The 25,719-nt window shown below is 37.7% G+C and overlaps 1 protein-coding gene across 1 annotated transcript in view; it reads right to left on the bottom strand.

The window, feature by feature from the left end:
* The window catches only part of LOC149297940 (1-phosphatidylinositol 4,5-bisphosphate phosphodiesterase eta-2-like), a 76,927-nt gene that overhangs the window by 44,812 nt on the left and 6,396 nt on the right, over positions 1-25,719 (bottom strand). The window contains exons 2-10 of the mRNA XM_089487822.1: positions 22,857-23,003; positions 17,223-17,466; positions 16,335-16,464; positions 12,083-12,253; positions 9,407-9,500; positions 7,211-7,414; positions 6,119-6,239; positions 4,507-4,678; positions 854-961 (exon numbers count right to left, since the gene is read on the bottom strand). Of these exons, the coding sequence (XP_089343948.1) occupies positions 854-961; positions 4,507-4,678; positions 6,119-6,239; positions 7,211-7,414; positions 9,407-9,500; positions 12,083-12,253; positions 16,335-16,464; positions 17,223-17,466; positions 22,857-23,003 (1,391 nt within the window). The remainder of the gene's footprint in view (positions 1-853; positions 962-4,506; positions 4,679-6,118; positions 6,240-7,210; positions 7,415-9,406; positions 9,501-12,082; positions 12,254-16,334; positions 16,465-17,222; positions 17,467-22,856; positions 23,004-25,719) is intronic.

Genomic DNA, 25,719 nt, shown 5'->3' with positions numbered 1-25,719 from the left:
AGAAGAGACCTACGCTGTCTTAAAGTTTGCACTTAAGCCAAAAAGTATCACCTTGAATGTATTCGTTAGCTGCAGACTGAAAAGTGGGAATGGGGGCTTGTACCGGAACAAGTATATGGGCCATTCTGAACTTGGATATCAGCCCGTAATTAGAAATAAAAGGATGAGACGTTGTGTATATCAAGATCTGGTCTATAGTAAAGTGTGAGCTCGTAATGCTTATGTCTGGAGCTGTTTTTTAAACTCCTTGTCGAGACAAGGATTAATGTTAAACCTTTAACGTGTTAAGAGTGGTGAGCAATGCATCAAACAGGTTTCATAAAACCAAGAACTGCTTATAAGCATAGACAATAAAAATAATCTATAAGTAAAGGTTTACAGGTAGTAATCCTAATATTTTAATAGCCAAGTAAAATCCAGACTACCCCTTTCCCTACCTATAGATATGTAGAGCAGGTAAGAATGAACACACAGCCGGGATCTAAACAAATCCAACATCGTGTTGGCCTGACCGTTTATAATTTGTAGTTAACATTGAGAGATTTCATGAATCTTATCAGGGCCTTACCAGACTTGACTCGTCTTAATGCAGGATGATAACAAGGAGTTGAAATGTTACTTACCTACTAACGCAAGGCTTCATAAATATATATCTCAATAATCCCTAATAATAAATTGTTTAACTCATGTGCCAATGGATTGCCCACCACTCATAAAAAATTTGCAAGTCTGGATAAGAATTGAAACCAGAGCCTTTCCTCTTAAAATGTTCTTTTTTCTAAATCATTGTTATTGCAGGTAATAATGATATGAAACTATTATGGCATGGCACATCATGGTATAATATACTTACATCCCCATTTAATAGTTTGCAGTCATCATCGATTTCATCTGCGCTGTCTTCATCAGAAACCTCGCCTTCTTCTGCATCATCGCTGATACTGGACGGAAGCTTCTTTCCCTAAAGACAGGTAAAAAGAAAAAGAAAAAAATATATAGATTAACAATTAGGTTTAGAAACAAATAATTATTTCTTGTTGAAACTTTTCACAAATAGTTCCATTCTTGGGATGTGTGCTTCACGCATGTTTAATTCAACACTACTCGACCACTGAATGGTTTTGGAGGATATTTTATATGGTAATGGAAGGAGGCAGCCCACAGAACTTCATGTCATTGATACAACCACCACACTACCTCTCACCCTTTCTCTGTGCCTTATGTTTGTCACCCTATTCCCTCAAGATTGTAATCTTGCGAGCCGGGCTCTCTCCACCTAATGTATCGGTTTGTCTTAGTCTGTCAATTCTCGTCTTGTCAGACCCCTTGAATATTTGTAATGTAATAAGCACTGCATAAACTGTTTGCGCTATATAAATAAAAGATAATAATGTAGTAGATTTGCACACATAGATGGAAATATACCCGTTTATCAATGATTGTCCTTTTTTTATTATGTGTCTCCCCTGAATGATTATTGGTTTTAATGGTATAATTGTGTGTCATAATCACGTGCAGTGTTTAATAGTACGTAAGAAGTGATTTTATGTGAAAGCACAAATTGGGTTTATCTGGCAAACATCAACCAAGAGGTAAAACACGTTAATGGGTTACATCAGATGCTACAGAAGACAACAGAGCCAGGTTAGGACAGACAAAACACACAAATGACAATGTAACTTTACCAGTTCAAAGAATGTACAAAGAATGGCTTTCTGAATATATTGCGGTTGGGCGTTCATATTCCTGGTAAAAATGTTATCTGGACTAGCATTGGCCTAGATGGTAAATCAGTGATGTCCTTAAAGCTTGATGCGTCACACACGCCACTGACACATGCGATATACACTGGAACATTTGCACTGCAATCGATTATGTTCAGATAAATGTTATTCTAATAGATGTATGGGTAACTAAACTCTGGAAATACATTATTGGAAGTGCACCCTGTGATTGTAATCGCAACTGTAATTGAAACTGTAATTGCAAATAATCCAAGTGTGCCATAAGGGATGAGTCTTAAAACATCATATTTCAGTTTTATCTTCACCATACTGTCAGTGGAACAAACAACGTACACAGATTAAGCATGTCACGGCTCTGATTCATCATTGATTTAGGAAATATGACAGATTGAAAAGCAGAAAGCGTCTCCCAATGGGTCCAATTCTAGTCATCAAATATATTGGCTGGATATTTATCTTGATTATGTTCGTGATTAAGAAGGTCACTTGAGTTCCACTCCCTGCATGGTAGTTCAATTAGAATAACGATTTCATGGTACAAAATACACACATCTCCTTTGCTGTGATTAACCTACTAATTTAGGAATCATTTTTAACATGAACTTTATGACCAGCATCGGGCGGCTAACCCAGGGTATTACTCCACGGTTCAGTCACACCAAGAGGGTTCTTCACCCTGCTCTGGGCTTCTTCTTCACAACAATCTCTACAGATTATCCTGACCGTATCAACTCATCCAAGCCGTCCTCGCCTACGGTTTCATTTACCCATCAACCACAGACTAGATTGTAAACTCGCAGGAGCAGGGCCAGTTTGTTAGTGTGTGTGATTTTAAATTATTACACTGATTGTAACAGAATCAGAATCTGCTGCCGGTATTTAAATAAATGTAATGTAATGGAGATGCAAGGTGTCCCACCAAAGCACCATTTATGCGCCACACATTGTACCTACAGTGTGTGCAAACTATTTATTTGGAACAGAAAGCTACTTTGTCACTGCCTGGCACCACAAAAATCTGGGGATATGGATAATGGCCCAAGCGGTTGCAACCATAACACTAAAATGCCATTTTTTTTTTTTTGTTATTTTTTTTTTTTTGGAGGGCTGTACCTCTTCCCAAGGACATGGTGTTTTACAGCCCTACAAGTCACAATAACATCTATAGAAAAAATAATGTTTGGAAAAAAATAAATACTTTTCTTCTATATGCCTTATTCAGTTAAAATAACTAAAAAATAGTCTATTAAATTACATAAAAAAATATTGGCAATGCCTGCCACCTGGCCACACCCCCAACCACACCCCCTAAAACAAGTGTCATTCTTTAAAATCATTTTAAACGATCGTATTTTGTGGTTTAGTTAATGTCCATCAATGGACAACGCTAGCTGTGCAAAAACAAAACAAAAATAATGAACACTATGGAAGTTATGTGTTAAAAAAAAGTGCTCTAATCACCATGACAATCAATGGAATACGTCTGCTAGTTTGACTATTCTCTTGGTTACTACGGTGATAAGATTTTTTTTAAACCTTTCATCTGAATCATTTTTATATTTAATACCAAGTTTTGGTTTAATTATTCAGCGTAAGCCTGTAGCACGGCAGGTAGAGGACTCCAGAATCTATACCTACACAACACCTTCAAGAAATATATAGATTTACGTTATGTTTATATTTTTAATACCTCTACCCGGTAAACAGGTTCCTTCTAGAATGCTAGAAAATTGCATTTTATTAAAGGCTTCTGTGGGATCAGAAACTAATGTTAGTAGGAGACATTCAATTGAACAAATTGCTCTTCAGAAGTCCGGCCGCGGTAGCTCTGAGGTTTGCCGAGATTAAAATTTCATATAACGCGACTCTAGGACAACCTGCATTCTCTGGAGCCACAGACTACAATTTTAGAAAAGCGTAAACCAGTGGCGATTTTCCAAAAGAAAGGTGATAGAGGTCGCCTAATTCCGCTCCGTCTGTCTAACCCGCTCAGAGATACATTACCCCTGCTTCTTTGCTGGTGTCTCATAAGCCCTACATTCTGGTGAATACCAATGAGCACGCGCAGGTCTCATATCAAGTCGGAGAAAGACGATAACATTTTAAATTCTGCTACAGAAGGAATCAAGTTATAGGAGTGACCCTGCGGATGTAACTCAAACATTTTTTCTTAATTATGCAGAGAATAAAGTCAGTCAATTATCTGTTAATTATGATGAAGCAGCAGTCCTGTACTTTGCGGGAGCTCTCATTTTGTGCCATTTTACATCAGGGCTGCGGCGTACACATTTTTCAATAATCCTATTTATGGAGGCCAAATTTGCAATTAAGCCAGGTTATCACTTAGATATAATTGATACTTATTTTATTTATTCACTGGTTGGTGCCATATTGTGTTTGGATACTCAATGTATTTAAGTAATCTAGCATTTTTCTCCGATTTCTGTGATATGCAGATTGAGATAACACACGAGGTATAGCTTAGTGAGAAAGACTGACTGTGTGCAGGGATGTACCGGGTATGAGGATAAGGAGCAGTCTGCATTATGATAGACATTCCCACTAAATGATTTTGGATACCCCCAACATTTCAGTTATACAAATGGTTGGGGGAAGCAGAAGAAGGGGTGACCACCTTTGTTTTTTCTGTGCAATGAAATTCTGTCCTCACATCCAAACAGAAGTGTCAACGTGGTGTATATAACAAATCCTCTATACTGTACTTCTTTAAGACAAATACAGAAAGCTTAGCTGTGTTTACCTTCACTAATATTTTGCCCTTCAGGTTTTCGGGTGATGGGAGTCTTGTGGAATCTTCGTTGAAGACATCAGAGAGGTCTAACTTGTCCCCTAAGATTTCCGTTAGATACTGGGCCATTTTCTTCTGCTGCATCACACTGCAATGGTTTTCGATGGACAGGATAACAGGGTACCTATCAAGAGAAATACATATTGGAAGGTTTCAGACACTGCTCCATATAGCTATCCTTTCTGAAAACAAAATAAACACGGCAAAATGGGACAGATCCCATCTACTGCAAGTTATCTCCGGTTATCTGTTCAATGAAGGTCAGGGTTCTACACAGTCAGAAGAAATAATAATAGAAGTGCAAGTGCAATTGTGTCCACTTGTTGTGGTCAGCCATGTGGTAACTATTTAAACTTACTATTTAAACTCACCTGATGTACTGATGTACTGTGAAATGAACCAGTTAAGTTTTTGATAATCTGTACAAAAATACAACGGTAACAGTAGAAAGAGTAGTGCATGGGTAATAAGATCACGGAGACAAGATGCAGTATCGCTTTCCTCCACATTTTGGATTATCAGCTGCCTGTCAGTAATTATTCCATGATACTTTTATCAACATTGTCAGACATAGCATGAGTGAAACGAGACATAAGAGGAGACTAAAACTTTCCCTTTGGAACATTTCTAAGCACGGACACATTTATCATCAAGAACCTTATGTGAGATCCCAAAGGCGAATTCGTAATCAAAAAGGAATTTGCTTTTATGACAACAGAGCTTGTGACTACTCCAGTAATTCATACACCTCCCAAAATTCATACACAATGTATTATAAGACCCAGGACATCCCCTAACAGTTGATATTAATGTGATAGTCTATCTACCGTAGTAGCAATGCCTGTAACAAGACATTACAAATCGGCTGTTAAAAAATAACGAGTCAGATCTGTAGACTGAAGACATCAAGCCGAGAGGACTCAATAAGGATTAGGATCTTAAATACTTTCTGTGACCACCATTCAGGGATGGCCCGGTACCGCAAGCCCAGCTGGGCATATAGGACAGCGGATATTACTTTTTTATATATACATTTGTTTGATGTTGGTACCAAATGACTTGCTGTTTCTAGCTCTTTCCCCTGTCCTACTTGATAATCTCACATTATTTTATATAAGGTGTAAATAGCAGAAATTGACATCAAATTATTCATATAAAGATACATTCCACAGCACGTGTTAGTGTTTCCAGGGATGCCAATGTCCGCATGACGTTACATGCAAATGAGAACATTGAATGTCTAGAAAAATTATACTTCTAGATCGTTGATTTAGCTGGATCGGGTTTATAGTCTATAGTTTCAGATATTACATTAATTATTCACAACATCTTCATATGAACATTAAATTTTTGTGTTCTCACGTCAAGCTAAGAACTTAAACATTGACTTGTAGATTCATTCTGCTAGTACATATATAAAAAAAAAATAAAAAATAAAAAATAAAAAAAAAATCACATGCTATCCAATTCATCCGATAGATACAATACAGTATAGCTATTTTTGTGGCATTTGTTTTCATCAGGCAAGGAAAAGAGGTGAAAAAAATGAATAATAAAAACTTACTCATTTTTGATGAATGCGTATTTATTTATTGTTTCTATAACATCTTTGAAGAGTATTTTCGAGGTTAACGTGTAACCATGGTGGACGATCGGCTCCCCATCAGGCCCGTCCCAGCAGTCAACTACATAAAAAAAAAAAAAGGTAATCAAAAAATATAATTTATCTTTTTCTTACTATTTGTTACTTTTCCCTAACACTATAAAATAGAATTCACAAAGCTTCAACAGGTTAAATCATTTAATTTGTTGCATTACTGTAAATTATTAATAGGCTTGTAGGTCCCTGCTCTCACTCTTGGCAGAAGACAATCCCCAATATCGTTTCACGTTATAACGAAATAATTATAAAAAAACCCCCAAAAAACTAAAAAATGTCATTGTCCCTTCAAAAGGAACTGATTTTCTGCAGCAACGTCGACTCAGCTGACGGACTCTACAGTTCTAAAGCACTTGTTGAGAAATGAAGCCTATAGTGGAATAGATCCAGATCATATACGCCATGGTTCTGGTCGGTTTAGCATGACAGAGATTACAGTTTGTCAACAGCTGCAATGCAGCATTTTGCCTAGTTTTTTTTTTGTTTTTTTTTTAAAGAAAGATATTTGTGAATATCGGTCCTCTAGTTTCCATCAATAGTAAAATAAAATGTGCAAAGGCACCAGGACAACGCATCAAAACATTGAATACCTGGTTTTAATGTTTCAAAAGGGTTCATTATAAGAACTTAATGGTTTTAAAAGAGACTAAACCAAAACGGTCCCCGCTGTTGAGTCAAATCACATAAGGTTTTTTACTGAAAAGGACAACTTCTGTCTCTCTGGCTTCTGCAAATCTCACGTTTAACCAGAAGGGATGCCGCACCAATTCTGAAATCTTGTTCCCTTGACTCCAACAAAGAACAAACACACACACAGGTACCGATTATAAGATCTATTGCTCAGGATCTGACATTATTCTAAACTCTACAACGGTTTTCTTGTTTGACATATTTATAAGACTTGGTTTTCCAAACACTATCATTTATGTTAGCCATTAATATTTCTGTGGCTTATTTTCCCCCATAAATTAATTTAAGCAGCCATTATTTTCTTACCCTCCACGCAACGGCATCCAGCTTGCAAGACCCATGCGTACATATCCACTCTGGACTGGGACATCAGCTGGTCTCCCATCAGGTATGTGTTGTGAGAGGAGGCGATGTAATAATTGCTCAGAGGCCAGGTCATATCTTGATTGACTTGATGGTGTTCTGGATTGAAGATATCTCCTGCTGGACTCCTCATGTAGTTCGTGAAACCTGTTAGCCATAAATCACAGACGGATATCTAGCTCAATACCTGTCATTGCCGATCTCTTTGTGATTCATGCGTAAACTTTTTAAAGATGACAAAGTGATACATCCGCTCTGGAAATGTACTCTCTAACCTCGTGTTATATGTTTGCTACTAGCATTTTTGCAATGTATTATTAGAGTCCTGGTTTTAAGAAGCAGACTATGTGAAAGTGGTGAAAAAAAAGACTTTAGAAAGAAACACACAAAAGTGCATGAATGTCTAGGAGAGACAATTGTAAGTACTCAATCTTGCTTCCCACCCAATGAAGGACATTTTAAGAAAGGGCACCCCTACAATGTATACATTTTTGTTAGAGGTGGAACATTCTTTTCTAACAGTCAAGACCAGAATAAAGGACTAACGGATATTGTGTATTTGCGAACACTATACATAATTCACTGTGGATATAAAAAAAAATAAAATAAAAAATAAAAATACACATTTAAATAAATAAAATAAAATTTGAACAGAAATAAAAGAAAAAACTATAGAAATCAAATGTTACCGAGTATTTAAACCCCAAACCGAAGCTAGAAATTACTTTAAGATTATGTTTAATAAATAATGTTAAATAATATATATATATATATATATATAGTGCTCTGATGGCTATACCCCAGGGAAGGCATCCTATAACACCCAAAACAGAGGTGGTAAGGGGTATAGACAGTTGACACAGTGCTGGGGTAAGACAAATCACCGCAAAGCATAGTCTATCCTCCTTTTTAACGTTTTACCAAAATTGTTGACTGGCTGAGGATAATGAGAGTGTTATTCCACACCAACCGGTCTTCCAGATATAGCAAAACCCTTGTGTCAACATTAATTGACATACAAGCACAAGTATAACTAGTGCAAGCTGAAATAGCTAATATAATGTGTCATTGATTTCCAAATAGACACGGCAGATAAGCTTTTAAAGCCTTGATTTGTTATCCATCTGACGAGCGACAGTCTTGTAAGAAGGCAGAAATAGATTTGCCACCCTATCGGCTCCAAGAACCATTCACCAATTTAATGTGTTGGCTCAAAAAGGAAATTGCGGAGTTTGTCTATCGGTTCTGACAATGATGCAGACAACTGTAAATTATATCGGTTATACAAATTGGGAAAAAAAAAAGATCGTAAAACTTGTATACTGTGTTTCAGTAGTTTTACTAAAGATATTTCAATTAACCTCTCACCAACAACATGTTATATATGAAATACAGGAGGTTATTTCAATTTCTTTTCAGTCCAATCACCTTTTTTCTCTCCTGTCGTTTAAAGTCTTTTTCTCATTTCACCATCTCATCTACCAATACGTATTGATAATAAAGTGCTATAAATTAATACAAGCATCCGTACAATATTTACAAAGCTCTTGCAAGTATCTCAGTACGAGGATTCCGACCTTTCTTTACAAAAATCACTTGTTAATAATGAATGTTTTAGAAAGTTACGTTTGTAAAAGTCTAACTTGCACACTAAGTTGAGTTTCATGTGTGCCACATGTCCAGGTCCAGCACATTTGGCTAATTTTAAGACACCCTCTGTGTCTAAGCCAAACTCAGTGTTGCACGTCTTGTATCTCTTTTGGTTACGTGTGACATTCACATGCTAAGGCACTTGGGCAACGAGAAGAGATATGAACAAATTGGCTTTTGTTTTACGGTTAAAAAGATCAGACCTTAATCCTCAATTTGCCCATATGTCTATGTCACCTACGTTTATGTCCTTTTGACCGTCAGTGTTTTGCCTGTTTGCCATTCTGTAACTACTGGTAGAATAAACAGATGTGCCTATATTCCTTTTCGCTTGAAACAAAAATCTTAAGTCCACCAACCTTCTGGATCCCAAAGATGTGTGCAAAATGAATGTGTTGCTCCCTTCCTGGTACATAAAGGGTTGGCAAGGCCAATTACATACATGCCATTTCATTAACTCCAACAAACATCAGATGTCCGTTTACATACCATCAATCCCAAGGACTCCTAGTTTCTTATTTTCAGGACAAGGCTCAAATTTAACTACGATGTCCAGGCAGTATTCTTTTGTCACATTCATCATCTGCAGAAAAAAAAAGAAAATAAATAAATCCCAAACCAGATAATCGGATTTCAGAGGCCTGTGCTATTGTCCTTTATCGGATCTAGCAATCCAATTTCCAAAACTAATGCTGGAGGGGTTGTAATCACCCAATAGCATTTCGAGGTCTGTCATTCAGTGTCAACTTCAATATCAAATATCATGCATTAGCACTCATTGATAGCCAATGATCCCAGCTGATAATGTCCCGTGCCTAATTCGGCTTTTAGAGGTCATATTGTCTTTTATGCATTAAGCCCTTGAGGGTATCTTTCAGAACAGTACTCGAGCGCTACAGTCCTAAAGTGTCTTATAAAGACAGATTAAGGGATTCGCTCGTGTATCCTGTTGAGTTCGTAATGTAAGCGAGACATCGTCTGACCTTTGAAACTACAACGAGAAGCAAATAAAAACATCAGTAACATTTTAGAAAGAGCGAGCAAAAAAAAAAAAAAAAAAAAAAAAGACTCCTGACTTTCAAAAGGCGCACGACACTTTATTGACTATTTATACAACAGTTCTCCAAATGATAAAATAACGTAATGATTTTTCCCATCAGCAGTCGTAAGAAAGGTTGTAAGTCGAGCAAATTAATATTTGAGTTTATCCAGAACAGTTTATAAATACTGGATAGTCTCCCGGGAAATAAGAATCTGATGTTCTCTCACGGACTAGGCTCTGCCTATACATTAAGATGAATAATCCGTATCATAAACCAAAATTATAGACCATAAACTTTGTTGGTTCTGTGTGTACTGGATGAATATAATTATTTATTCTCATTAAATGGTAAAGCCTCATTTCATCATCTCATATAAATTTGGCCTGCTATTGTATCCAACGGTAAAGAAACACTAACTTCTGGAGTCTACCGACCGCAGTCCCAGTTTGACAAAACGTTCCTTAGGTGATGACAAAGTCAGCCTTGATCTTTCTTGGCCTTCCATTATAGATTATAGTGTAGAAATAGCAGACGATTGTATCCTGGCTCTTAGTTCTTCTGCCGACAGGCTCGTGGTGGATTCTCGCATGGTTCTAATACCTAATAAAGTTCTATTAAAGTTCTAATTATGCTTAGGGAGCATCAGTTTTCAACATACATGTAATATTTGTCAATTGAGGTCTCGTTTCTGTGTCAACCATCAGAAATACAATAGAACATTTAAATAATGGCATGTTATATGCCCGTGACAAAAAAATGACACCACTAACGTAAGTAAATTGGTATGCATAATCATGCCCAGGAATGTTTCTGCTCTCATGCCCACCCAAGCAATTCTGGAAATGCTCCACATTTATGTTGCGAAACAAAGTTTCTTCACATACTTAAGGAAGATTCTAATGACTTCTTATTCCCCCTGCCATCGTGCAAAGATTGTCATCCGTATATATCTTTGATTAATGTAGTTTTCCCAAATCTCAAACCCAATCATCTACGATGTGATCACTCTTGGTTCCCTCCTTCATGTTTTAGAAGATTTCCCAAATGATGGGGAGCCGACTACTTCCCAATTCAATTTTGGAAACTTTATTTTTACCGTATTCTAATTTGGAATGTTTATGATCTGCTTAAAACAAGCCCCAAAATACTTTCAGATGTTCCTTTGGCTCAAAAAGCATATTTTTTTTAGGATGTTTACTTCCTAATTAATCTGAGATATTTTTCAAAACAATTTGCATAATGATTGATTTTGACGCTAGTCGATGGCATTAGAGATTATTTTCCTTGGCACTTCAATTCAGAACTACGCCTGCCGGCTTCTACATTCAAGGTATACAAAGCCGTAAACCATTTTTAATTTTGTAAAACAAACAAAAAATGTAATTTTGAGGAATAGGACACAAGATTTTTCCTGCAATATCAACGGGAGACTTTACATTTCCTGTGTTATAACAGACATAAATTAATGGAAACATGATTAAATTCACTGTTTGTTCGTAGACTTACAAAGCCAAGGTCCCTAGAGTTATTTCAATTAAATTCTGTGAAGAGCCCTTTGGTAAGGCAGCAATGATTAAAAGTTGGGTTTTATTAATTACAATAGATACATGTACATGAACACATTTAGGACAAACAGCTGAAAAGGGGGGATGCCTAAAGCAATGTGACAGTAATACTTATTATTTATTTCTGGTTTGTTGCATATAACTATAGTTACCCCAGATATTTAGTCAACGCTATCAAGTAAATTTGCTCTTCTAATGGCACCAATTATTCTAAACCTTTCATAGCACCAGAGAAGGATTCCAGGTTATGATATCATACCACATTGAACTAAGAAGTTAAGATCAATGTCATCGGAGTCGGTGTCTTGAGATTCTAACTAGGCTCGATTGGGGGAAAGAGCTTTCATCCCACCTGGACCATTCGTATAACAGTGATTTTCCAAATCAGTCCTCAAGGACAGTCAGAGGATGGACGTCTACTTTTTAAAGTGGAATATGTCATAATGAAAAGAGCCTTAGCCTTGTTTGCTTTTAATATAAAATATTGAAAAATGTCGGCTTTATTATTAATTTTGTTATAAGAAAAGATGATCGACAGGGAAAGCTTCATAAAATACCTTTTGTTCAACCTCTAGGAATCGCTTTAAGTCGTCAGGATCCAGGTGGTCCTTGTGGTTGCTGTAGGTAAGCATAAGCAGGTAGAGGTCCCTCCTTGTTGACATCATCTTGTAGAAGGCACAGAACTCATCAAAACCAAGAGTACCTTGGTTATCATCAGTATCCGCTTCCTATAACAAACAATAATGAGTCCTCTAAAACGTATCAAATGACATCAAGCGAAAATCTTATTCTGAAGCATGAGGTTACATCTTGCTCTTTTATAAGAAAAATCTCTCTATTTTCCTTTTTTTTACTAGAATCAAGGAGAAACCATACTAGTTTAAGTGTCTGGGCTTTGTGCAAGGACATGGGAACTCTACAGGCTTAATTCTTTAACCTAAAAGCTGTTCAACCCCCACAGGTTCACACGGTGCATGCGATTCTACAACGCAACAATAAAAATGAACGGGATCTGAGCCTCAAGCAAACTGAGCTAATTTGAACCTTCTTTACTAAAACCTAGAGCTTTTTTCATGTTTTACAATATTTTTGTTCATCTATGATTGCCCTTTTTTATTTTTACTGAACCATGCAAATTATGCATTTTCCCCAGAGACAGATAGCGCTGTTGATACCACCTTTAAAGGTATAGTCCAACATTTCAAATGAATAATATATTAAAGAAAATAAAAAAGCTCATTTTATGGTTTTGCTATGATAATTGTCACTAAAGTAGTTGAGTTGACCAAAAACATCCCCAAATTGATAAATATAAAAAGAAAAAAAACAGCACAATGTGTGCGAAAAATTGTGTGTTTGATGCGGTTGTAGGGGCAATAAAATTTGGTGGCCTTTCCCATTTAAGGAGTTAATGGGATAACGATCGAAATTCCCCCATCCTAAATGGAACATGCCAGATTTTCTTTGCTTTCACACCATCACCGTTTGCTTATGTTTCGCTAAGAAGGTGTAAGACAATAAGTATATTTCTACTAAGCAAGAGGTCTAACAACTGTATGCTATCAGGGGGCTAAACACAGAAAATATAGAGCGGAACGGCTCTGCATTCTGTCAGCAGCGGCAGCCTGGAGATTTACTAGAGGACGCACAGCATGCCAGATTTTTCTTTAAACAGAGGAATATTGCCAACATGAACCTGCGCGCCCCTCTCCTGCCAGACCGCCAGCGCCAATAAAAGAACATTGCTGGCAGAAGAGTCTGATCTTCTGTGAAAACAGCCCTAGAAAGAAAACAAGCATTTTCACGCAAGACAAAGCGTTAACGCCAATGAAGAAATGTGTCCTGTTTCTAGAGATATACCACTTTGGTGACGCCAAAGCTACACTTTTGCCATCGCTGCTTTCATGGCTAATTCAGCACTGGTATCCAGCTTAGTTCTGTAAAATAGTCCATGAAAATCCTAGCTTTTTATATAAACACACTTTCTTATTTTTGGAAAATGTAATAATGTCAGGGTATTCTGAGCTCATATTTTTATAAGTGAGAAAGCTAAATGAAGGAAATTTAGAAACAAAGATAACAGGTATTTACAACCAGAGTTAGATATGAGATCAAGCCCCCTACATCCCGGGATGCAGCAAGTAATAACGTAAAGTGCGCCAACTTGGCCTCTCTCCTGCCAGACAGGAGGTGAGCTGACCCAAAACTGGCCAAACTGTAAATAAATCAGACTGCCAGCTCTTCAACTCGCTTAATGGGCTTACTGGACAACCAACTTGCTGTAAAATCAATTTAAAAAGCCTTTAACAACTCTAGAACTGTTAGGTGCAACTTGAAGCAAGTTTATGAGACACTAAAAATATATAACATTTTATTTAATGCCTATCAGATTACTTTCCATGGGGAACGCATGGAAATTGGTAAGGGCGTTCTTTAGTTATATGGAGTCTGAGCAGGATTGCCACATCTTGGGGGTCTTTCCTACCACTCAATAGCCATTAATAGGGACAGTTCATTTGCCTCAACTTGCAGAGATGCAGGGGATCACAGTGCAGGGTTAACAAGCTGGATATACATATACACACACACACATATATATATATACATACACACACACACACATATATATTATATATACACACACACACACACATACATATACAACACCCTGTGTATGTATATGTAGCAGCATAGACCACTATCACACGGCTAGCTTGTGATGGATGGCCACAAGGAGTTAAATGAGACAGAATTCACATTTTCTAACTCCAATAGCAAAATGTATGCACTAATTTGCATTGGAGAAATTGGATTTAAGTCTATGAAAAGCTGACTTTAATATGCTTTTAACATGAAAAAGTCTGGACCTTTAAAAAAAATACATGTACAGTAATCTACACTTGCAAATGTCTTTATATTACCCAAAACATCCTTAAAGGATTAAAGCCCTAATTAAATGCACAGTAAACACGCGTGTTATTTGCTTACACGCATTGAATTTTTTGAGTTTTATCTGTAATTTTCATCACTGAAAGCAAAGCCTTCAAGTTTTCAGCACTAAATCATGTTTTAATGGCCAATTAACAGAGAAAACCAGTATTTCAAATAGTTTTCCACCAGTCACATTATCCTTAGCTAAGAAATTTATTTATGCAATATCATTTTGTATTTTGAACACTAAAAATGGTAGTTTCGGTATATGGATTCCAAAAACATTTATTCTTAATTTTTAATGTACTGATTGCTTTATATGCAAAATGAGTATATTATTTATCACTATATCCTTTCCCGACGGATTATTTAAGGTCACGTGTATATTCCCATCTGAATCAGTATTTAAATGTATCAGAATCTTGCTAGCTGGGACAAATAATCAAATTAATGGATCATTAGAAAAAAGTGTACGTGCAACAATTATGTTAATTTTCTTACATCCCGAGGCCATGCCAGAACTCCTGTATGTCTGCGTGATGTTCCTACAACGCACTACAGACTTTGGCCGTTCTAATGACATGCCACAAATGGAAGAACCTGATATTTTTCATGCAAGGTTTAATTTTATCTGCCCTTTCCAAATCAATTTTCCCTTATTACTTTTTTTTTTTTTTAGGGTGGTATTAAACGTTTCAAGCTTTCTCGAATTCCTTTCACAGGTGCCGAGGTGGAAAGTCACTTAAAATAAATACATCACTAAATTCACATCTTGTATTATAGGGTTTCTTGGTAATGTAATAAAAGAACACAACGGATTGCGCAACAGTGCTAGTGATGAATTTTCTCAGTATAAGAAATAAAAATAGCATATCCACGTCCATGACCTGGGACCACGGCTGCTTCGTTACTTCTATACATTACAAAGGATCGCAGCCCAAGGAACAATCTTTTTGTACTCTGTATTATCAGCTCCTGTGCTGTGCATCAGTGTATTTTTATTATTTGTATAGAGGCTTTCTGTGTATTATTCACAGAACACCGTTCCTAGAACCGAGACTCCAGCAGAGCATCCCCTGATCATCTTTATCTGACAAGGAAGGGGGATCAGAATGACAGTAAAGATGTCAAGCAAGCAGCAGGGGCTCCACAAAAATGCGTTTGATTTTGGATTTCCCGTTAACAAAACATACTTTGTCTCTTTGCAGCATTATTTATACACGTATCAGCATTGAGGATTTTTGGATATTCTCACAAAATAAAAATCCAACCTCAAAAAAAGAATAGGGTTTCTCAACAGTTTCACAGAGAGCTTCGGGTTCTAATTTGGGTGAACATTGCAGGCACTCTTGTTAGGAGATGTGTGGATACAATCTTACTCATGGGCATTCGCTGACACAATGTCTGCCGCCTTCTGTTGAGTTAGACAATTTGCTTGACATTTAATTAGTATAGGAAGAAGTTCCAAGAAAGTTGATATAACTATTGGTGTTTTGCGAGAATATCCAAGCTATCTAAAAAGATGGGGGTTCTTTGTGTACCAGAGTCAGAAATACATAAATGCCTACATTTTAATAGTCTGATTTACTATAAACATCAATTAGTACATTGTTTTTTCAAACCATATGAAACTTCAGACTATATATGGATTTAAAGAGACAGGAGCTAAAATTGACCTTACTTTGTTGAAGTTTAGGGCGTTTTCACGTCATGCACTACCAAGTGTTTTGACACTTTGGCAAACTAAATTAATTGAAAGAAATGATGAAAAGAAATTCTCCTAGAGACTATATGACATTTCAAAAAATTCTAATTCAACTTGGCTAACCAAGAAAAACAATTAATCCGGCAGCTATTTGTGTTTTATCTTTATCTTACCTTGAACATTTGCTTCACCTTTTGACGCGGAAGGTTGACATTCAGCTTGTGCATGAGTTGTAAAACCTCATTTATACTTAAGCTTCCATCTCCGTTTTTGTCCGCCTCATCAAAAGTCTGCTTCAACCATATTTGACCGGAGTTAAGGAAAATAATAGCTTTGAACTAAAAATAAGTATAATTAATGGCGGAGAAGACGCAAACCTGTAATCAATATTCAGCCTTCTCGTTATGAGTATAGAACATGTTGCATTCAAGGACAATCCGCTAAACTACTTTTATGGGCAGTTTCGTTAAGGTTCCAAGATCAGCTTTTATTTTATTTTTACAGCAAAACTAAGGTACAGAGACCTGATATATCATTTAACCATATCAAGGCAGCACCAATTTTAATACAGCTCTGTATTTTCTATAAGGGGCCGAGGATATGCCGTCACAGATTAAAATGGGCTACTACATTTTCTATATCATCCATTTCATAGTAAAGTAGTTTGCAGAATAAATTAACAGTCACAAACATATAAAAAAAAATGGTTTATACGTTCAATTGTGTGAGCAGCTACCCGAAATACTTATCCTAAAACCTTCTTGTTTACTCTGTCTCAGTTATGTTACTTTTCATTGGTGGAAGTGGATTGGCTCTCACCACCTTTATAGAGATTTTGCAAAATATGTCCTTCTCCAAATCTAAATATCCCTCCCAATTTTTTTTATTTTTATATGAAACTAGTTTAATACGTACACTTAACGTTACTAAGACCTGCGTAGCACATGCTTTCTTGCACGGAGGAGTTAGGAGTTAGAGGTGTAAAGTATACATGGGACAAATGTTCTTACACGTATAGCACGCCAAGACTAAGCCACAAGCAGATTTGCAGAAAAGGATATTGGTCACGAGTTCTCTGACGCTTGGAAAGGCTGTCCTCATCACTTATCCCGGCCATCAGGTACTTAAGTCCTGTAATCCATGTGCGAGCCTCCTCTCCACTTGAGGATACCAAATCCAGAGATTCCATGCGATCACCATAGTAAATACTGAAACAGCAATTTGGATCAAAGCTGCCATCCGCATATCTCTGGAAAATCTCTGATTGTTTTCCCTCGCAGACTTCCTGAATGGAATCTATGGAAACTGATATGAGCGGAGGAGAAAACAGTAAGTCTTCCGTGTCTAAATTAACAAACAACATTGTAACAGAGCTATAAAGACATTAAAACATGCAGCTGCTGTGATGTGTATTGAATAAAACCTCACTTGGGTTTAACATTTGAGCCACAGTTAATTTAATAGAAATTACGCCATTAGATGCCACCACAGAGTACAGTCTTTTGCCTGTAATTAAAGGCTTTAAGTGTGCTGTCCGTAAGACCCATGTATAGAAGAATATATATCACAGTACTCTGAGTACTTTAATATGTATTCTGTCCAAAACAAACAAAAAATAAAGCACTTACCCGACACAGAAAAGGCAGCCCTGCTGCAGCAACTGCCTCCTCCTCATGGTCCTGATCAGTGGCAGGACTTTCCACACACGCACAAGGGGGTCTGTATGTCACGTGCAGGTAGGTGGCATTTAGCTGGGGGTGGGGCAAATGCATATGGGGGGGATCCTGCAGAATCCCTCCATGCATTTGCATACAGCTATAATGATACATACACCGATCAGCCATAACAGTATGACCACTGACAGGTGAAGTGAATAACACTGATAATCTTATCATGGGTGAGATATATTAGGCAGCAAGTGAACATTTGGGCTAACGTTAAGGATCAGAGAGACTTCTGATAGCTAGATGACGGGTCATAGCATCTCCAAAACCGCAGCTCTTGTGGGGTGTCCAAGTGGTCAAAAGCGGTCCAAGGAAGGAAAAGCTGTGAACCGAGGACGGGGTCACGGACAGCCAAGACTCATTGATGCATGTTGCGGGATGGCTGACCCATATGATCAACGGACGAGCTACAGTAGAAATTGCTGAAAACGTTAACGCTGGTTCTGATAGAAAGGTGTCAGAACACACAGTGCATCGCAGGTTGTTGCTTCTGGGGCTCTGTAGCTGCAGACCAGCCAGGGAGCCCATGCGGACCCCTGTGCTCTGCCAAAAGCGCCTACAATGGGCACGTGAGCATAAGAACTCGGAGCAATAGAAGAAGATGGCTGGTCTGATGAATCACGTTTTCTTTTACATCACGTGAATGGCCGGGTGCGTCCCTGACATGGAGAACACACGGCACCGGGATGCATCCATGGAGGCCCCAATTCAAAACTTACAGGACTTAAAGGATCTGCTGCTAACATCCTGGTGCTGGAAACCACAGAACACCTTGAGAGGTCTAGTGGAATCCACTCCACAAAGAGTCAGGGTATACACACACACACACACACACACAAAATAAGTCTGCAGCAGGAAACGGACCACAAAATATGTGAAAACGTCTCTCTTTCATTCATTGACAACAGAATATTAACTTGACAGGCAATAGAGACAATACGCATTTCCTTTTCCACCGATCATTAAATCCCTCTGCACCCAGGCTGGCATCTAGCCAACGGAAATCATTTTGACATTGTTCAGACTGATTTTTAGTCAGCTTTAAGGAGTGCATTAATTTCTCATTATCACTACTAAGGCTTTTCAAGAGATTTATATTTCACACTTCACTTGTACAGCTATGAGTGGGGAAAAAAACCCCATAAAAACAAAAGCAAGGAGTATTAAAAGGTCCCATTCCATACTTTTGTAGGCGAGGATCACGGGCTGATCACCCCTGACTGGCCCATTGAGTTGGAATCTACTGATGAACTAAAAACACATATCTGTCAATCTCTAGATGATATCTTAGTTTAGAAACTATGGCATGGATGAGTTTTGCTGATGAAAAATAGTTATTTATCGCAGCACAAAAAAGTATACAAGAAATGTATGTTTATTGAGACATAAAACCTGGTCACATGTCCCTTAAAGGGACCTTCCAATCTATCTTCAACCAGTTAAAAATATCTTTAGGAGAAGCTGCAGCTCCAGAGAAATCAATAGAAATGCACAGGAGGTCTCAAACTCTCACATGAGTGCAGGTGGCAAGAGATATGTTTGGCCGGACGCCTAGATTCTGCCGAATCCCTCCATGCATTTGCAAGGGGAATGGACATTAAAAGGGGCCATTCAGTTATTATTAAGTGCATTAAAGTGTATATCATGGCTGGAGGGTCCTTTTTAGAAGTGTATTTACTATAAATTTTCTGTGTTGATAAAACATTGGGTTAAACCAGGGGCGTCCAACCTGCGGCCCTCCAGCTGCTGCAGGACTACATCTCCCATAATGCTCTTTCAGCTAAGGGGCTGGTCGAGGAGGATGGGAGATGTAGTCCTGCAGCAGCTGGAAGGCCGCAGGTTGGACGCCCCGGGGTTAAACTTTAGATTTATTTCGTACTTTCCGCATCATCAGCATGCAGTCCTTTTAAACTAGAAAACACATTTGTGACAGTAACACCCCTGACGTCTTGCTATTGTCCCTCAGCCTGCTTTCCTCCTGTGTGCCGTGCTGTCAAAGCCAACAAAGACAACCTTGTTCTGCACAACACAGCCAGGACAATGCTAGAACAAAGGCCGAACCGCGAGATAGATTTCCTTCCCCCTCAAAGATTACACACGGACCTCTGGGAGGCAAACGTTAGGGAGGAAAACACATGTCCGAACATAATGTAATGACTAGTATGTCCGAGTGAAGCAATCTAGCAGGAATCTCTACTCCTCTATTACAAGGAAATGTCAGAATTGACACTGATAAATTGAAGAGTGAAAATAATTTAGAAAGACGTGACATCATTCCGACAAGGTCAGGGCAAACATACAGCTGTACATCAACCTTTTAAGAAGGGTTTGAAGCTTCTACGCTTTCATATTTCAACACTAACTCGATGTGTTTCCTCGGAGGCCGTTTCAAATACTAAAAACCAAGTAAAGCATATGTTGGCTATCGAACAAATGACTCCTCTGTACTCCCCATCCGCAAGTTCAACTGATATTTGTTATTAATCAATTTTTAGTAGCTTCTTCCATGTGTTTTACTTCAACGTCTCTCTTTGATCTTTTTATCTCACTTGCTTTTTAAGTATACCCGGCAGAAACTCCCTCATCCAGTATCAAAACAATTTTTCCATTTGGCTCTTCTCTCTGGTTTTGTTTCTTTTCGTCTTCTCTGCGTTGTTTGGATGGGAAGACAATGCAGCCCCCTTATTCTAACACAAAAGAATTGTACTTTGTAAGAATATCAATCCAGCTTTACTTTTTAAGCAAAATATGTCCTTATAAGTCAAATTGGGCAAACACAGAAAGATACTTAAGCTTGCATTCGCTTTCCAGACCTTGGAAGTCTTCTACTCAGACGGAAATAGGTAAAATCCATTATTATGGCATACGCCTTCCTTCACAAGTCACTGAAGTCAGCGTCGGTAGAGGATAACATGTGGTCTGATGCCAATAAACTCTGTGAGCGCTCATCTATTTTAAGTGTCTTTAGGAAAACTGGAGGCAGGAGAATGGCGAGAAAAGAAAACGAAAGAAATAATAAAGTCGGACATAACTGTTAGGTAGTTAAGGGGATCACGGAATGTGTTTGAGAAAGGGTGGCTCCTTTTTGTAGAATTGTGGGATAATTCACAAACCAGGGCAATGACTGGGTTGTAGCCCATCTAACAAATATCTGGTATTTCTCCGCTATGTGTTGATGCATATAGAATAGGCAAAAAAAAAAAATACATAAAGCTGGCACTTGCAATTCTTGGGATTTCAAAAAAGTAATCATGGGAAAATATTGCCTACAACACGGCCACTGGCAAACCATGAGCAAAGAACCAGAACTATAAGCAAATGAACATAAAGTAACAGCTATGCACGTCTTACCCATTTCTCTAGTTCAGTGGATTTAATGCTGTAAAAGTTTTTTAAAATACCGGTATTTATGTTAAAATAGCTTTTTTTGGCAAATTAAGAAATATACTCTACATTTTCTCTTTTTTTTCATTTATAAACACCACATGAGTGAGAAATAACATCTACAAACATGACGTGAATTGCAGAACAATCTGCTACATTTAGATATAGATTTGTTATAACTCTTATAATGGTCACATGCATACCTGAAAACTCTCAGGGTCACACAGTCTGGAACTGACTCCTTCTTACACTACGCACCAGTATGTGATGTTTGATAACCCTGCTTGAATGCAGGTGACTAAATTAAGTGTATGTTTAAGTAATGGCAAGTCAAGGTTTCCATGAGGACAAGTATTATAGCCATTTGGTTAACAAATTTGGCGACTCGCTACCCAGAAACCTTCAGGAGTCTCAGGGTCAGCTCTTCTCGAAAGTTCCCAGGTATGGTTATATGCCTTTATGGAGGTTCTTGTGTGAAACATGAATTTTTGTTTTATATATTAAAAAAATAAAACTTCAACGTAAGCGGGGCCTCCGAAGGTTCCACGACCTCTTCTCAGACAAAGGGTTGTCAAGGTGGCTGTCTCTGCAGCTATATTTTTTTTGCATTTAACACGTTCAATAAATAATGAACTCTTTTTCTCAGCATATTGTGAACAGACAAAGCCTCCGAGGAAAAATAAAGCTGCGATATGAGTTACTGATATATATAAAAGAACAATTTGCAGTCTCTCCAGTTGTGTGCCATCAGGCTTTGTACACGTGACCTCCCGCGGTCTCTTACTGCTGCAGGAGACACTCGAGGTGCACTTCTCAAGTTAATAATTTGTTTTTAAAAAGGCCATGCTGCCCTAGGATCAAACCTACTTTATATTGGAGATACTGATTAAAGAAGTTTAAAGTGGTACATAAATAATCTGTCTGTGAGGGTATTAAGGATTTGAGAACATTCGTACAATAGAGGCGATTATAATTAGGACACAAGCCTACATTTCAGTCAAAGTGACATAGATTTGCCCATGTCACAAGTTATGACAATAAGATACGAAAGGTGTAGACGGTTAGCCACAAGTGCCCCAACCTGCTAAACCCGACTGATATTTTCACAAATTCAGAAAACTTATTTTTGATGCAAACAACATGTCTAAATCTCACTTGGCTGCAACGCTACCAACATATACACACACACTCACACTATCACTTTCCGATGGGTCCTCTCACGCACCATTGTGGCAGATTCCATCAGTTAGCATACATCCTAATGGTCCTGGTTTCCAAGGGCCAATCTCGATGTTCAGACACTATCCCAGGTAGCTTCCCCATAGTTCTACTTTTGTGGGCAGCTCACATGTGGCCAGCTTGAGTCACTCTTCAACGCGGCTCTTTGAGTAAGGTGGGCTAGTGATCCTGCTTTCATCCCCCTATCCTGGGGCCATCTACACCCTTCCTCACCTTTAATCACACCCCAGCACGTGCCCCATGTGGGACCCCGCAAATATTCGAGAGTATGCTTTAGCGTCTTGTTGGATATACATATATGTTCTATATATGACACGTATTATATATGCACATATTTTTTCTACTTACTCTTGGCTTTTTCATTCTTCCTCGATGGTCTCCATCGTATGCAGGATTTATGTTCATCCAGATAATAAAAGCGAACCAAACCTTTGGAACTCCCCCGGAGTTTGATCATTTGGGTACCAGCTTGCATAGAGCTCATGCATCTTTCCACTGGTTAAAGAAAAAGAAATCATTTATTTCCATGTAAAACAAAGAAAGCAACAAAAAAGTTCATTAGAACCTTCTATTCTAACAGGAAATAAAAGAAGTTCCACAAAGTAAATGGTATTAGCCGCTGTGATTTATTCCACGCATAAAAGTATAATTAGGTTCCTTTAAGCGTTTATGTACTTTAGGAATTAAATATTTACGGGAAAAAACATAATCACAATGATCTCTGCCATTAGTGTAATACAATGTGTATTTATTATATTAAACGTTTCTCAAAAAAGTTCACGTAAAATCACCTTCCCATTGAAATCAGTATGTGTTATTTTTAAAGTCATCTTAATCAAAGAGAAAGTTATAAACGCTGAGAGCAGATAAGGAACCATCAATAAGGTCTAATAAAAATGTTTATCTGTATGCCTTTCACACGGCTTGGTATATAAACATTGTTTTTTTTATTTTATTATCGCTGATGCCTCGGTAGGTTGCAAAGGATTCACAGCTTGTTTAACAGTTCGGTTCTTGGCTTGGAGGGGTAGGACTCAGAGCCAAGTACACTTTCTGAGCAGCCAAGATGCAAAGGGACTCTCCCAGATCTCAACAACAGCAGGTTATTACAGCTCAGAGTTAATAGGGGAGCAAAGCATACAGCGTTCCGCACAAACCCCCAACAGCACAGAAAGATTCTTCATTACCAACAAAACTTTCAAGTTCATTAGGAGCGAAACTTCTTCACTGTGGTAGGCGCACTCCATCTGTGCAAAGTATATCTACCCTGACAGCGAGTTCACAAGAAAAACCAAATACCTACTGCTTAGTGTTCAAGTTTATACATTTATATTATCAAATCAAAAACGTATATATGTATGACTTTTATATCCAGGACAGCAAAAAAAAAAAATAAAAAAAAAAATCACTTAATTCTATTAATATATCCTATAATAGCAGCTACATACTAATAGATGCTCCAGTATTCAGGACGTGACCTGTCCTATATAAATGAACGTACATACACGTCACCAGACATTATGGATAATTAAAAGTTTCCTCTTTTGCAAATTGCATGCACAAAAATGCAAATCCTTGAGGCATACATGGTATATTTAATTTTTGGATAAATATAGCATTTGGTTTACAGCATGGGAAGATAATATTCAATATCACAAGAAATTGGATGGATGTGCACACAGTGAATAACAGTCTTCATGGGCCACACTCCCACAAGGGGATGTCGGGCTCCTTCTTTCCCTTCCAGACTAGAGCCCAAAGAGGCCCAGGTCTTCTAAAGTTGCCCATGAACGGGAGACCTATTGAAGCAAGGGAGTAGTGGTGGCACATTATATATACAGATCGCCCAGCAGTTTAACAAATAGAGGCAAATAGCCAGGAGGGCAAAGGTTACTAGTCCGTTGAGCGTATAGATATCGCGGTCAGATGGAAAATGCCAGGTATGAATAGGTTAAAAAAGAAGATTACATTGGAAAGGGTTGGGTGTTTGAAAAACACAGCTAAAGAACATTCTAAGTACTAAGTGTTTTATATCTTTTATATGTGAATGCATCATTCATATGATAATTACTCAGGATATAAAATGTATATCGTATAGTGAAAGATGTAGCTTAGTATTTTTATGATGGCTTAGCACCAAGAAATTAAATACATTTCACAACGAAAAAGCACAGTCAACAATTTATTATACATCGGAAAATGGAAGCTAATCAAGAACGGGACTTTACTTGTGAGCACAAGACAGGTGAGTGTATACTTAGCTACAATTTGCCATTGAAAGCCTTTTGGCACTAAGCTAAAATTACTCTAGGAATAAGTAAGTATCATTATGTCTGGAAAAGAACAAACAGTTCCTAAATTAAATGTAACAAGACAAATATCTCAAAGGGTGACAAATCTAGTTTAGGACTCAAAAGATCTGTTCTGAGCCAAGAAGCTCAGCTCACATCTTCAAGCACATCAGGAATCACCGGGCTACCATTAATCACATTTTACATTAATTATCACATTAAGCTTTTCATCATTTCCACATAATTCTTGGTTAGAAAAAAAAATACGATTGTGGGAAAATCAAAACATTTTCTTTGCCACGTACCTTTTCATCAATGTATTTTGTGAATTGTATGTCATAAAAGCCTAGCATATTTTAAGATTTATTATCTATATATGTATTTGCCAAAAATTACATCAGCGGTGTCCTAGCCAGTCCGAAAAGGGCCATAAAACATAATAGGATGGCACCTATAAAGCCTAGGACGACTTGGATCTATGGATCTCAGGATAGCGGTGGGATGGAGTTCCTTCGCTGGCGCATAACTATTTATTGCCCACATTTGGGATATTGATCTCGTTTCCCCAAGGCAGTTATGAAGCTCCAGTATTCTTCCATTGTAGTTATTGACTGGAGTAACATCAGAGTCACCCAGCACCCAGGAGCAGCCCCAAGTCTTTTTTTGTTTTATTTTATTTTTTATTACGCATCAGGATGATTCTGGGGGGGGGGGGGGTTTATAGAGTTAGTCTTACATCGACAACAGAAAATACATATGAAAGATTACTTTAAGAGTGCATATTTACTCCTCTTGTAAAATATATGTATAATAAGTTGAAGAAAAGATGTGCCTAATTGTTGCAGCAACTTTAAAAGAACATTTCGAATGTAAAAAAAATTGCTTGCTTGATATCGTATTCCTATATCAATTCACACAAA

Source organism: Sceloporus occidentalis, unplaced genomic scaffold (assembly GCF_023333645.1).
Source record: "Sceloporus occidentalis isolate IW3139 unplaced genomic scaffold, rSceOcc1.0.p SCAF_35, whole genome shotgun sequence".
Classification (NCBI taxonomy): Eukaryota; Metazoa; Chordata; class Lepidosauria; order Squamata; family Phrynosomatidae; genus Sceloporus; species Sceloporus occidentalis.
This window is presented reverse-complemented; position numbering and strand designations above follow the sequence as displayed.